We start from the raw sequence: 13,609 nt of genomic DNA on the forward strand, positions 1-13,609 counted from the left end.
TTCATTCTTGTCTGACTTCCTCATGACCCCATTGGGGGTTTCCTTGGCCAAGAAACTGGAGTGGTTTACTATTTCATTCTCCAGCTCATTTCACAGATAGGGAAACTGAGGCAAACAGGGTGAAGTGACTTGCCCAGGGTCACACAGATAGGAAGTGTCTGAGGCCAAATTTGAACTCAGGAAAATGAGTCTTCCTGACTCTAAGCCCAAAGCTCTATCCACTATGGCATCACCTAGCTGCATAGAAAAAGTGTTTCCAGGATACAAAAAGAACCTATGCCCTATATGAGTTATCGTTACTATGAGCATTATTTCCATTTTGTATTTAATGAAGTTCATAGAAACTTTTTAAATGTTTACTATTCGTTGGTTTGTGGCACAAGTGAATGAAAATGGCAGCTCTTTGTAACTGAATCCAAGTGTAGGGGTGGGAGCTCATCCTCTTTGTAGGATGCCTGCCCATCTGGATCATTGGTGTGAGTATTGTCGTCCACAGCAATAGCAGCAAGAATGTCCAAATCTCAAAGCCAGGTTCCCAAACCCTCCCAGGAGGAGGATCTTCTTATTTTTTTTTTTTGCGGGGCAATGAGGGTTAAGTGACTTGTCCAGGGTCACACAGCTAGTAAGTGTCAAGTGTCTGAGGTGGGATTTGAACTCAGGTCCTCCTGAATCTAAGGCCAGTGCTTTATCCACTCTGCCACCTAGCTGCCCCAGGAGGATCTTCTAATCTTCATCCTCTAGTGGCACAGGTTAGCAGGAGGCCTGGCAGGAGTCTCCAGCCCTACAAAGCATCCTCCCTGATCCATCTTCCAAGTCTGGGGGGCCTCATTGGTCTCACAAGTGTAAGAGACTAGACGGCATATCGGCTAACCTCCCTTGTTATACAGATGAGGAAATGAAGGCCCACAGTAAGTGAATAGAGCTGGGGTTTGTACCTGGGGACTCTGACTCCCCACATCCTGTTCCCCTTTCACCACCTCCCCCATTGTGCTTCCCTCCCCATTTTATTTGGTTTGGGGGGGGGTGTTAGGTTTTTTGTGGGGCAATAGGGGTTAAGTGACTTGTCCAGGGTCACACAGCTAGTAAGTGTCAAGTGTCTGAGGTCGGATTTGAACGCAGGTCCTCCTGAATCCAGGGTTGCTGCCTTATCCACTGCACCACCTAGGTGCCCCCCTCCCTCCCCATTTTAAATAAAGACAGACAGCAAATAAAAGGCGCACATTGTTGTTACATCTCTCCCCCACGGTGCCCAGAAGCCATCAAGGAAGGACCCGGCTTCTGAGATATTTTCTGTCTTTCCTATCATTAAACTGGAGCAGGAGGGAGAGAGGATGTTGCCCGAGACTTGAGAAGAGGGAGATGGAAAAAGATAAGCTGGCAGGACGGTGATTGAGAGGTGAAGTTCCCAAGCTCATTTTCTTCCATCTCACCCCCATTCCCCAGCGTCTGAGCCCAAACCCTCCCATTGCACCCTCCTCTGGGTTCGTTCAGCTGTGAAGTTCCAAGGCTTTCAGCACTTCCCGGATCTGAGCCACGACTTTGACCAATTTTGACTCATTCAAGTAGCCATCCACGTAGCCATCTCCTCCCTGGGAAACCAAGAGGAACAGCGCCCCCTGAAAGTGCCCCCAAACCGGCCTTCCCCAGCCTCAGCCCTGGTCCCTGGCTATGCATCTCACCACTCCCACCAGCTTCCCCCAGCCTGGAACAAAAATAATGATAAAAACTCCCATTCAAAGACTGCAAAGCATCGCCCCACAGCAGCCCTGGGGCGTTAGGTAGTACATTATCATCCCCATTTTCCAGATTAAGAAATAGAGCCCCAGAGAGGTGATGGACTTGCCCTGGGTCTTGCTTTGTGGCCAATCCAGAACTCACCCATACATGCTTTGAGGACTTTCTGAGTCCAATCTCACCTTTTTAGAATGCACCAGTTTGCCAGCCACAAAGACCTCAAAATCCTCTGAGGGCTGGGGCACCCGCTCTTCAACCTGGGTCAGAGGGAAGTGGAAAATGGCTAACGTCTGTAGTATCCCTCACACACACACATAATATGTACGCTGTCACCTTGTACCAGGCCATCAGCAGAGGGGGAATGAAGTGACTTCCACCCAGCATGGGAAGAGTCTACTCACAAAGGTTAGGCGTTCTGGGAAAATTTCATTTAGCTGCCTTTTCAGTCGGTTGAACTAGAGATGAGGAAAAGGGAGTCACTCAGGGGCCCAACTTCCAGCCCATAATAGGCTGGCCCTTCCAAAGGGCCACAGATCTGATCTCTCCTCTTCCCCCGCCCCACCTCCCCGCGCGCGCGCGCGCACACACACACACTTCATCGGGAAAACTCACTCACCCGAAAATGGTAACTTCAGGAGTTGCTGGAACAGGTGCACAGACATTCAAAGGCATAAAGGCGGAGACAGAGAGAACAGGTCCCCGCCCAAAGATGCAAAGAAGTCGGATGGACAGAAAGAGAAACCAGAGATTTGGAGAGATCGAGGACATAGAAGAAGAGATCGCAGTAGCCAGACACAGAGACACCAGAGATAAAGAGATAAACAAAGTTGAAGAAGACATTGACAGAAAGAGACAGGAATAGAGAGAGAGACAAAGAGACAGAAACGGAGAAGTCCAATGAAAAAGACAGGTAGGGATAGACATATCAATGAAAAGGGGGAGGGAAAAGACAAGAATCAGACCGTCATTTATTTGTGATTGCATCCCCCCTTCCTAATAATTAAAACCGGTTACTTTATCACTTTAAATTTGCAAATCACTACAAATATACATTATTGGATTTAATCCTTATAACAATCCAGTGAAGTGTGAAGCAGATACTACCTCATTTTAGAAAGGAAAAGGAGGGAGCAGCTAGGTGACGCAGTGGATAAAGCACCGGCCCTGGAGTCAGGAGTACCTGAGTTCAAATCTGGCCTCAGACACTTGACACTTACTAGCTGTGTGACCCTGGGCAAGTCACTTAACCCTCATTGCCCAGCCAAAAATTTTTTAAAAATTAAAAAAAAAGAAAGGAAGGAAGGAAGAGGAAACTGAGGTTCACAGAGGTTATATCAAGATAACATATCCAGCTGAATAAGAAGTGGGATTCCAGCTCACATTTAGCCTTAACCCAAGTTCAGCATCTCCAGCCCGCCACAGAACTTGCCTCTTCTCAGAGAATGCAACACCCCCCGCCCAGAGCAAGCCAAGCACTACCCCACTACTCCATTACCCCACCCCTGCCCTGGAAAGAGAAGTCTGTTCCCTCTTGCGCAGGGAGCAGTCACTCAGTCCTGGACTGAACCCCGAGTGGGGATACCTCATCAGAGAGAGGGATAAAGAGAGAAGAGAAAGCCAAAAAATGAAGCCCTAGAAGCATCCCTTCCATACACGTATAATAAAGATGGGGAGGGGGCAGCTAGGTGGCGCAGTGGATAGAACACCGGCCCTGGAGTCAGGAGTACCTGCGTTCAAATCCGGCCTCAGACACTTAACACTTACTAGCTGTGTGACCCTGGGCAAGTCACTTAACCCCAATTGCCTCACTAAAAAAAATTTTTTTTAAATAAAGATGGGGAGATCCGCCTCTAAGAGAACGGGGACCCCCGCTCTCTGCCGTTCTTCCCCTCGCCTTCCACCCCGTCTCTATAGAGGGATGGGGGCAGGGGAGACACAGCGGGCACCGAGGCCCCATTTACCAGAAAATGACCAGAATCTGAATTCGGGAGGCCTCGTCGGGACTTTCGCTGGTTTGTTGCGGCAAAACGAGTGGGGGGGCCGGGTCTCTGTCAGAGCAGTGGTCGGTTTCCATGACCCCCGGGAGGGGGGGCGGCGCCCGTCTAACACACCTGAGCGCAGGCAGTTACCTGCCTAGCAGCCGCCGTTCGGAAAAAGAATTCGGTCACAAGAGGGAACTGTTACATTGCATTCGGTCGCACCTCCAGTCACCCAAAGGTGAGGCGTAAGGGTGTGCCCTGGAAAAAGGTCTTCCCAGCCAGTCCCCTACCCTTATGGAGAAGAGTCACTGGCACACGGGTAAACACTTGTAGGCTCCAGCCCAATCGGAATAATAGGATCACAGACGGAGAATTAATTAGGAGGGCGCTCAGACATCTAGTTCAGCCCTATCATTATACAGGTTAAGAAACTGAGGTCCCAGAGAGGCGAAGTACTTGCTCGAGGCCAGCCTGGTAATAAATGGCAGCGGCAGGATTCGAACCCAAGTCCCAGGATTCCAAGTTCAGGCTGCCTTCCTACAGCATAGCTTCCACTCAGGATCTCTCTCTCTCTCTCCCACCCTCCACCCTCCCCGCTCCCCCCCCACAACGCTTCTAAATTCTCCCCCCTGCAAGGTGCTCTCAGAATCCCTGGACTCCAAATAGCAACTGGGTAGAGGAGGGAGCAGGAGTAAGGAGGTTGGTGAAGGCTGGTGAATGGCAAAGGATTTTAAAGATATTTCATAATAACTGCATACAATCATTTATTATTATTATTATTATTAGAATCCAAATGTAACCTCTCTTCCTCAAATCTGGGTCCAACCACTGGAGAAGGAGATCGTTTAGACCCTTCGAGCCCTAGTGGGAGGTGGAAGCTAAGCCTTCTGACAAGATTCTGGGGATGAGAACTGAAGGAAGCATCGGGGGAAGTGGGGAGAGCTTTTAGCAGATGGGTTTTTCTCCCTACAGTCCTCCAAGCGATCCTCCCTCAAACCTGTTTGCCTAGGAACTACGGTCTGTGTCTAGCTCTGGAGAAAGCTGCAGCCAGCCCTTCCCCTTTGCCCGTCCCACCTTTTCCAGGGGGTTGTTGTCCCACAAGCCCAGAGATTCTCCTAGAACCAATATACCTAGCAGGAGGGTGATTTAGGATTCCTAAATCCTCTGACCCCTTTGTTGCCACTTCCAGCTGAAAACCTCCTAAGAACATTATAGGGGTTAACCTTGAATGACATCAGTCTACATACCTCCCCCAAGCCCATACCAGAGAACCCTGGCTGGATCCCGGGGCCACGCGCAGAGAAATGGACATTGAGTAAAATAAAAATCATTCATAGATGCATCTGCAGAGATGAGGAAGGGGGACTGATGTAAATATTCTTTTTACACAATTCAAAGTGGGATATGAGGTCCTTGGCTCCCCCAATCCAGAACTCCTGAGTTTTTCGGGAACAGGCTTCGTGAGCCACAACGGGATTAAGGCAACTCCCTTCCCCAAGAGACTTTTCCTGCCTGCTGTATGCCTGAGTTTCCCCATCCCTTGAGTGTGTTGGGGGGAAGAGGGGAAATGTCTGCAGAAACAGCATCAGAGAATAAATATGTTAACGTCTCTAGGTCTTCAAGGGAGCTTGAGAAAGCGAGAAGTCCGGCGAAGGGCTGATTCAGACCTAGAAGCGAAACGAGAAGACAGGATCGTCGATCGAGGAGGCAACAGATGGTTGTGCCCAGTCCCCTCCCCCAACTATCCCATGACCCAATGGAGAAAAAAGAGTTTCAGGGAAGAAGCTCTCCCCACCCCGCACCCCCACTCAGCTCTGCAAAGGGGGAAAACCAGCGACTAAGAAAGAGCAGCGAGAAGGAAATTTAGACTCTGGAAATGAGAGAAAGGGAGGGCAGGGCAGAGGCTCAAAGGAAGGGAAGTGGGAGAAGACTCGCCTCTCTGGCATAGAGGGGGCAGTCTGGGATGACATAGATGGTTCGAGGGTCGCTGTCCTCTGCAAGACACCAATCTTCGGTCCTGCTGGAGAAAGAGATGGGGCTGGAGGGAGGGAGGCTCCCAGGTCCCCCGTCCCCCGCCCCAACACCAGGACTGAGAAGAAGTGGCGATTATCAGAAATAGCGTGGGATAACTTACTGGAAATTCGAAGGGACGATTAGCATTGTTTTCTGGGCAAGAAACACCGGACCTAGATCCAATTTCTCCAATTCCCCAGTCCCCTGAAACCTTTTCGCACCGCCCCCTCCAAAGCCCGTGCGCCAGCTTCCTCGGGAACTAACTATCGGATCACGGATTAGAGAACGGTCGGACCAATCGGCAGCGCTCCCCCCAGACCACAGAATGGGCAGAAGCAGGGAACATTTACGGGTCCTAGTTGTCTGCAACTTCACCTCATCCCCGACGACGGCTCCAGCCGTCGCTGCGTCCGCTCGTGCTTGGGCGCTTTTAAGTTCCCGGGGCCCTGAAAAGGGGGGACCTGGGAGCCAATCTCGTGAGCCCGGAGGTTGTTGAGTGCGTCGGCTGGAGGCGGGGTTGGCGGAGCAGGGTCTGGGGAGGAAGGAAGGGGCCGCGCCCCTGGACTCCGCCGGCGGGCCCGGGCTCTGACCAGGAGGGCCGCGCCTCCCGCCACGACCGCCAACAGCAGCACCAGAGCGAAGGGAAGTCCCAAGGCCCCCGGCAGGGGTACTTGTCTGCGTCGGGCAGCTTCTGGGGGCCCGCGGTGGGGCCCGGGCGGGGGAGGGGCAGGAGCCGGCGGGAGCTCGGAGCCGTCCCCTTCCTTAGGCCCGGGACTCACGGGGAACTCACAGCGCGCGCCCATGTAGCCCGGAGCACAGGAGCACACGTGGCCGGAGAAGTGCGCGTAGCAGCGGCCACCGTGCTCGCAAGGCTGGGGATCACAGGGGTCAGCGCGCTCACGACAGTCGCGTCCCCCAAAGCCCAGCGTGCAGGAGCAGCGGAAGCTGTGCGCGCCGTCCACGCATGTGCCCCCGTTGGCGCAGGGCCGTCCCGCACAGTCGTCCAGGTCCCTCTCGCAGCGCGGACCCCCGAAGCCGGGCCTGCAGCGGCACAGGACCGCGCGGCCCAAGTCCAGACAGAAACCGCCTACGAGGGAAAGAGAGCCCCGGCGTCACGTCCCTCTTTTGTCTACACCCCCCCTCCCCCGCCCCAGCCTCAGCTGAGCCTGGGACGCACCGAGACTGAATTCCCAGCACCACCCGTCCCTTTTGGAGATGCGCACCAACCCTGAGAAGCCACCGAATGAAAGGATCTCAGAGCTGGAGAGAACCTTGGAGAGCGTCTGATCCAATCACGTCAGCCTCATTTTCTCTCTTCCAAATCACCTCATTCCTGTCTGTCCTCTCTGCTTTCCTTACCCTCCTGCAGCTCTCTGATTCTGAGGCTTTCTCTCGGCGTTTCCTTACTTCTCTCGGCTACAGTTTCGCTTGGGCTCCCTCAGCTTTACTCTCCCTCTCACTCATCTTCACTCCCCAATAAAGGAAAGGGCGAAGGCCTTTGGTCTCCAGGTCTTGGACGAGCCTCACGGCTGTCCCTATACTTCTTCCAGGTCCCTCTGCCCCAGACCTCCAGCCCATGGTTCAATGGAAAGATTTGAAATCAAAGGAGCTGGATTCAAGTTCTGACATCTACTACCTAAGACCTTAGGCAATTTACTCAACTGGGGCTCTCTGAGCCTCAGTTTTCTCGTGTGAAAAATGAGGTCGTTGGACTAGATCTTTTCTAGTTTTAAGCCTATCATCTAGTCATCTCTGGCCTCAGTTTCCTCTTCTGTCAGATGAGGAGTGGTCTGCATGGTCTTGAGGGTCTCTGAGTCCTGTTCCCTTCACCCTCCCCGAGGCTCACCGTTGCGACAAGGCTGCAGATTACAGCGATCCATCTTCTTCTCACAGTTGGAGCCATGGAAGCCTGGTGGGCAGCGGCAGGTGTAGCCAGCAGGGGCCCCGCCATCCACACAGGTACCGCCATTGAAGCAGGGCCCATCAGCACAGGTCATCCCAATGACCTCACACCGCTTTCCATAGAAGCCCCGCGGACATGTGCATTCAAAGTCCCCGGCCACCTCCTGGGAGCAGAAAGGGGAGGGAGGGAAGGAGGGAGGGCGTTAAGAAGGACCAGAGGTCGTAGTTCAAATCTTGGCCCTGCTACTTACTACGTGCCCTTCTCTGAACCTCAGTTTCCTTATCTGTTAAATGAGAGGACCTAGATGATCCCCTAGTCCATATGTCCGATTGCACTGATTCTGGCGCCAGCGTCGCCTTTCTGAAGTGTTGTAACAGCCTTCCAACTGATCCCTCAGTTTCCTCTTTCTCTCCTTCTTTAATCCATCTTCCACACTTCTGCCCTAAAGCACAGATCTGACTGGGGTAGCACAGCTCCCTCTTGCCTCCAGGATAAAATACTCTCCACTTGGAACTTCCATCTCTACCCTTTCTAGCATCTTTCTGGATACTGCCCTTCATGGCATCTTTCTAGAAACTGCCCTTTAAAGATTCTGGACTCAAACGGAACTGAGCTTCTAGCTCTTCCCCAGACTCCGAATTCTGCCCTACAGCCATACCTTTGCACAGGCTAACTGGAATTGCAGCCCTTTATCTCTTTCTTTCTTTCTTTCTTTCTTTCTTGGGCGGGGCAGTGAGGGTTAAGTGACTTGCCCAGGGTCACACAGCCAGTAAGTGTCAAGTGTCTGAGGTCAGATTTGAACTCAGGTCCTCCAGGTCTGGTGCTTTATCCACTGTGCCACCTAGCTGCCCCTGCAGCACTTTATCTTAACTTCTCCAGACTTTGCCTTCTGTCAAGTCTCAGATAAGGCACCACCTTCATACTTTCCCTGATCCACTTCCCACACCCCTAGTGCTTTCCCGCTGTTCCATCTCTCTCCCATTAGACTTGCTCCTATATACCTTGTATCTATCCCTCAAAGTGTGAGCTCTCTGAGGGGCAGGGACTGTGGGAACAGTGCCTTGCATCCTGTAGGAGCCTAATAAATGTTCGATGAGTTGAATTGAGTCTAAGAACCTTTCCCACTCTCAGTCCTGGGATCCCTTATATGTGTTCTCTTGTCTGGTTTCTGAATATGACTTCGGAGACTACTCCTGGGATGGATTATGGGATCATGGCTCTCAAGCGAGAAGAACCCTTAGAGGTTATCTAGTCCAACCGCTCCTCCCCATTTTACATATGAGAAAACTGAGGCCCAAAAGGAGGTGAAGTGATTCCCCCCTTTCCCTGGCCCTCAACACACCGTCCTCAAGGTCTCCTCTGAATTCTGCCTCCTACACGTCCCTTCCTTTCCATGCCTATGGCCCCTACCCTAATCCAAAACCTGGGCCCAGGGCCAGAAGGATCCTAGACTAAACCAGGGGGCTCAGTGACAAATATGTTGATGGATCTATGCCAGCAGCATCGTGATGACAGCAAAAGTGTCCTAGATTCCAGTCAGGCAAACTGGGTTCAAGTCCTGACTCTCCCACTAACAAGCTGTTCGACACTGGGCAGGTGAATTCCCCTCTCTGAGCCAGTTTCCTTATCTGTCAAATAGGGATAATAATTCATGTAACAGATGGCTTGTTAGGAGGAGTGATTCTAAGCTTTCCAAAATGCTTTCCGCACACTATCAATTAGGTATTTTCCTCATCCAATAGATAAAGCAGCTAAGGCTCACAGCTAGCAAGTATCAGCAGCAGTATCTGGACCCAGGTCTTCTTAACTCTAGGTCCAGGGCACCATGCCCTGGGGTACATAAAGGAAGCATTTTGTAACCTTAAAGTGTTCTAAGGCATTGGTTTTAGCACACACAGAAAAGAGGGTCCCTCATCAAAGGCCACTGAAAGGTCAGAGGTCAGGGTTCCTGGAAGAGGGAGAGCCTGAAGTCAGGACTGGTCATCTGGGGGCAGGGGAAGAACTCGGGGGTCAGTACTAACACTGCAGCTGCCACCATTGGTACATGGGTGATCATCACACAGTCCGGCTGGGAAGAGGCATTGGCGGCTGGAGAATCCTGGGAGGTTGGAGCAGGTGGCTCCGTTGGTACATGGCTGGAGGCTGGAGCAGTCACTGTTGGGGACTCGGATGGTGCAGAGGGGGCCAGTCCAGCCTTGACGACAGTGGCACTCACCTGGCCTTTCACAGGAGCCATACTCAGCACTGCAGCCTGCCTGACATATGGCTGCAAGGGGAGAGATGAGGGACCCCAGGCAGAGAGAGGGAGTGAAGGATGAAGGCCACAGAGATGTGGGAAGAAACAAAAGTGGAAAGATGGAATATTTGGGAGAGAAATATTAGGGGAGTTGGGGGAGAAGGAGAGGTGGAGAGGAAAATCGGGTGGAGAGACACAGGGGGGCATCAGGGAGAGCGATAGGGGAGAAACAAGGAGTTTGGGGGGAAAGGTTTGTAGAAGATATTGAGGGACATGGAGTTTGTGGGAGAGATGGGAAAAAAATAAAACAGGAAAGAGTTATGGGAGATGTGGTGAACACATGACATCGGGGAAGACCTTGACAGGAGAGTGGTTGAAGATAAGGTTTGTGAGAGTTTTGAAGGAAGAGAGCAGAAAAAACGGTTTAAAGGAACATGACATATTTAGGGAATAGAAAACAAAGAAGAGACAATGGGAGAGACCCAAAGGGGGAGGGGAGAAAGCTTGGTGAGCTGTTTGGTGACCGCCAAGCTTAGCCTGACTACCACCTCCAGCCCTGGGAATGGCAATGGGAGGGGGCCGGCTCCCAGGGAGTTCTCAGAGTCTCGAGAAGGTAAGTGTTAGAGGAGCGTCGAACTCTAAAATCAGGGTGTTTGGAGGGGGAGAGTCTACGTCATTCTGGTGAAAAGAGAACTCGGCCTCTCCTTGGGTGGGAGCGGAGGGTCCTTGGTTATCCGCCCCTGTCCCACTAGTTCAACTCAACGCTGGGCTCACACCTTCCGCAGCCCAGCCGTCCAGGCATCCTTCCCCCTCCCTCCCCCGGCCACCAGCCCAGCCCGTTCACTCACGCCGGGCACACATGTCTCCAGCCCAGCCGTCCATGCACACGCGCTCCCCGTTGGCCCCGCAATGGAAGTGGCCAAGTGGGTCGTCTCGAGGGCGGCAGAGTCGGGCACAGGCAGGACCATAGTAGTAAGGCTCGCAACGAACCCGGTAGGAGAAGAGGAGCTCCCAGCCTCCGGCCTGCCTAGCATCCCGGGACCAGGGGCCGCCCACCGCCAACTTGTGCCGCCCAGCCAACCGGCTCAGCAGACTCCGATCCGGCCCTGCAAGCAACAGGAATGTGGTAGCCCGGACCTGTGGTCCCAGCCAGCCTCATCTGTGCCTGGCGGCGGACCACAGGCCTCCCCGCTCCTTGATGCGGGAGCCCTTGAGAACCCAGCCCCCCTGGAGGTTTACAGCCCACTGCACCCCACCACCCTCCTATCTGTGATTCCAGGCCACAGGTCCCCTCCTACCTGGATAACGTAGGCCCTCCGATGTCAGACACAATCTCTGACGTGGTGACTTGGACTACACAAATTCCAACACGTGGGATTCCCAGAGCCCGGACCTCCCTCCCACACCCCTCTTTCTCCACCCTCCCCAGCCCACATACAAGAGTTCGCGGTACCAAGTTCCCCAGGCCCCCATGGAAATCAAAGACCACCCCCTCCAATCTAACTCCACCCACACCCTGAATGCCCCGCCCCCGCTGATACCCGAGCCCCCCCTTCCCTTCCATCTCCGCTCTTTCCCCTTCCCTCCCCTCACCTGGAAGCTTCTCCCCCAACTCTTCCTTACTCCTGGAATCAAGTTCCTCCCTCCAGGATTCGATGATTAAAGAGAAAGTCCCCTGGAGGAGGGGGCAGAAAGGACACGGGGGAGCATCAACAGGAAGTCGGAGGGAATTCGAGAAGGGGGATAGGAGAGGAGGAATGGAGGAAGTAATTTCCTAGCTCAGGGGAGAGGGACACTGCAGGTAGTCAAAGGCTTTAAAAGAGGAAACAGATATGAGACTGAGAAAGATGCTGCTTTGTATAGAGAGAGGATCTGAGGGTCCCTGAAGTCAGCAATGAAGATTGGGGTGGGAGCATGAATCTGGGGAAGTCTCGGAAATGGAGAGAGGAGGCTGTGTCTGGTCATCCCTCAGGGAACCCCGTGGTTAGGGTCTTCCAAGATAGGAGATAGGAGCACCAGAGGGTCTGCTTCTGTCGGTTGGGGTGCGGCCATGTCTGGGAATGGAGGTACCTCCTAGTTTCTGAATTAGAGTCTAGGGAGGAAAGGGGGGCGGGGGGCGTCCTGAAATCTTAGGAGATGAGAGTCTCAGAGTTCTGGGGATGGGCTTCATCCCGCGTCTAGGGAAGGTTTCCCGGGGTGTAATTGGGATCAAAGACATTCCTGGACATCTGAGGGAGTGACTTCTATAGAATTGGACGGGAGTGGGATATCCTAATGGAATCTGATGTGGAGATCTTCACATAGCCGTGAAAGGGGGGGGGGATCCCACAAGGTCGCAAGGTTCTGGAGGGCCGAGAGTTCTATTAACTCAAAAAAGGGCTCCTCACCGGCCAAGCGGTCCGGAAGGGAACACGGATGAGGCCGTCAGTCAGGGAGAGCTGTGGACCCGGATCGGTGGGGTCCCCGGGGTGGGGGGTCCCTGGGGTACTGAGCGCAGCCCCTAGGACACACGGCAGCTCTGGGCTCCGGTCGGGCAGCGCAGGCTTCAGGCAGACACGAAAGATGAGACGGCAGGAGCCCCGGGTACCACACGGGGAGTCTGGAGGGGCCAGGGACCCTGGACCGCGCCGGAAGGAGTGGATCTGCAGTTCGAAGACTCCTGCGCAGCGGACCTTAGGGAGCAACAGGGGGACAAGAGGTCAGAGAGTCCCAAGTACCCCACCCTCCTAGCCCAGTGTCCCGCCGGAACCCCTCCTCCGGGGCCGCCCCGATGCCCCTACCTTGGGAAGACAAAGTAAAGAAACCAGCGCCGCCAGGAGCCGGGCGCCCAGCGGCCGTCTGGAGGCCATGGCGCTCTGGGTTTGGAGGCGGCAGAGCCTGCGAGGGCAGCTTTATAACCCGAGGCGAGGCCCCGCCCCCAAGGAGACCCCGGCCCAGCTTAGGGGAGGAGGGAAGGGAGGAATGCGTGTGTACGTGGTGTGTTACTGTGTCTGTGTGTATGTGCGTGGGGGGGGGGGTGTGCGTGTGTGTGCACGCGAGTGTGTGTGTTACTAGGTGATGATGTGAGTGCAAAGCTTCCTGTAGGCGACTGTCCGTTCGTGTTACTAGCGGGTTTGTGGGTGTGCGATCTTGTAGACATCGTTAGTTGCCTTACTGTCTGACGTTACCTTTGTCTCCCTGCGTTTCTAGGTCATTGCTCCCAGGTGGATCTGAGTCTCTGGTTTCACCTCAAACTCTCCGAGACCGTCGCGAACCTCACCCTCCGCTTGGGCGCAGCCGAGAGGTGGCAATGCCCTCATGTTTGAGGGGACCGAGGGGAGTCCTGAAGTGGGGGGAGGCACCCAAGGCTGGCAGGCATGAAAGACTTGTAAGCTGGGAGGGGGAGCCCGCAGCGAAGAGATCACGGACTCTAGGGAACCCGGGGTCTCGAGAGTGATTTGTGTCTTTGTGTGTCTGTATATCGGGGAATTGTTTGGGGTCTTGTGTGGAGAACGTGTCTGATTTGTGGCTGTGGCTCTTTGTATAGCGGTTCATTGATCAGTGTTTTCCCCCAACGCTGGGGGGGTGTGGCCCCCTCCCTGGGCAGCGCCGCTCCCAGACGCAGGCATTTGGTCTGTCTGCGCAACCTTGGGGGTGGGGGAGTACAGTGAGTACTGGAGCGAAGATCTGACCCCAGAGCAGAGGCCAGCCTGCCACCAGGCTAGGGCTTACCAGCTGTATGTAAATCCGGCCATCTGCCTCCCA

The 13,609-nt window shown here is 53.8% G+C and overlaps 1 protein-coding gene across 1 annotated transcript; it reads right to left on the bottom strand.

Annotated features, from left to right (window-relative positions):
- Positions 1-1,487: 1,487 nt before the first annotated feature.
- DLL3 (delta like canonical Notch ligand 3) lies at positions 1,488-12,714 on the bottom strand. The gene is made up of 11 exons (XM_043993886.1): positions 12,646-12,714; positions 12,253-12,543; positions 11,459-11,540; positions 10,714-10,971; positions 9,651-9,895; positions 7,573-7,792; positions 6,102-6,813; positions 5,649-5,730; positions 2,136-2,189; positions 1,917-1,991; positions 1,488-1,589 (listed from the first exon to the last, which is right to left on the bottom strand). The coding sequence occupies exons 1-11, from the start codon at positions 12,712-12,714 to the stop codon at positions 1,488-1,490; spliced, it is 2,190 nt and encodes a 729-aa protein (XP_043849821.1).
- Positions 12,715-13,609: the final 895 nt, after the last annotated feature.

Source organism: Dromiciops gliroides, chromosome 3 (assembly GCF_019393635.1).
Source record: "Dromiciops gliroides isolate mDroGli1 chromosome 3, mDroGli1.pri, whole genome shotgun sequence".
NCBI lineage: Eukaryota > Metazoa > Chordata > Mammalia > Microbiotheria > Microbiotheriidae > Dromiciops > Dromiciops gliroides.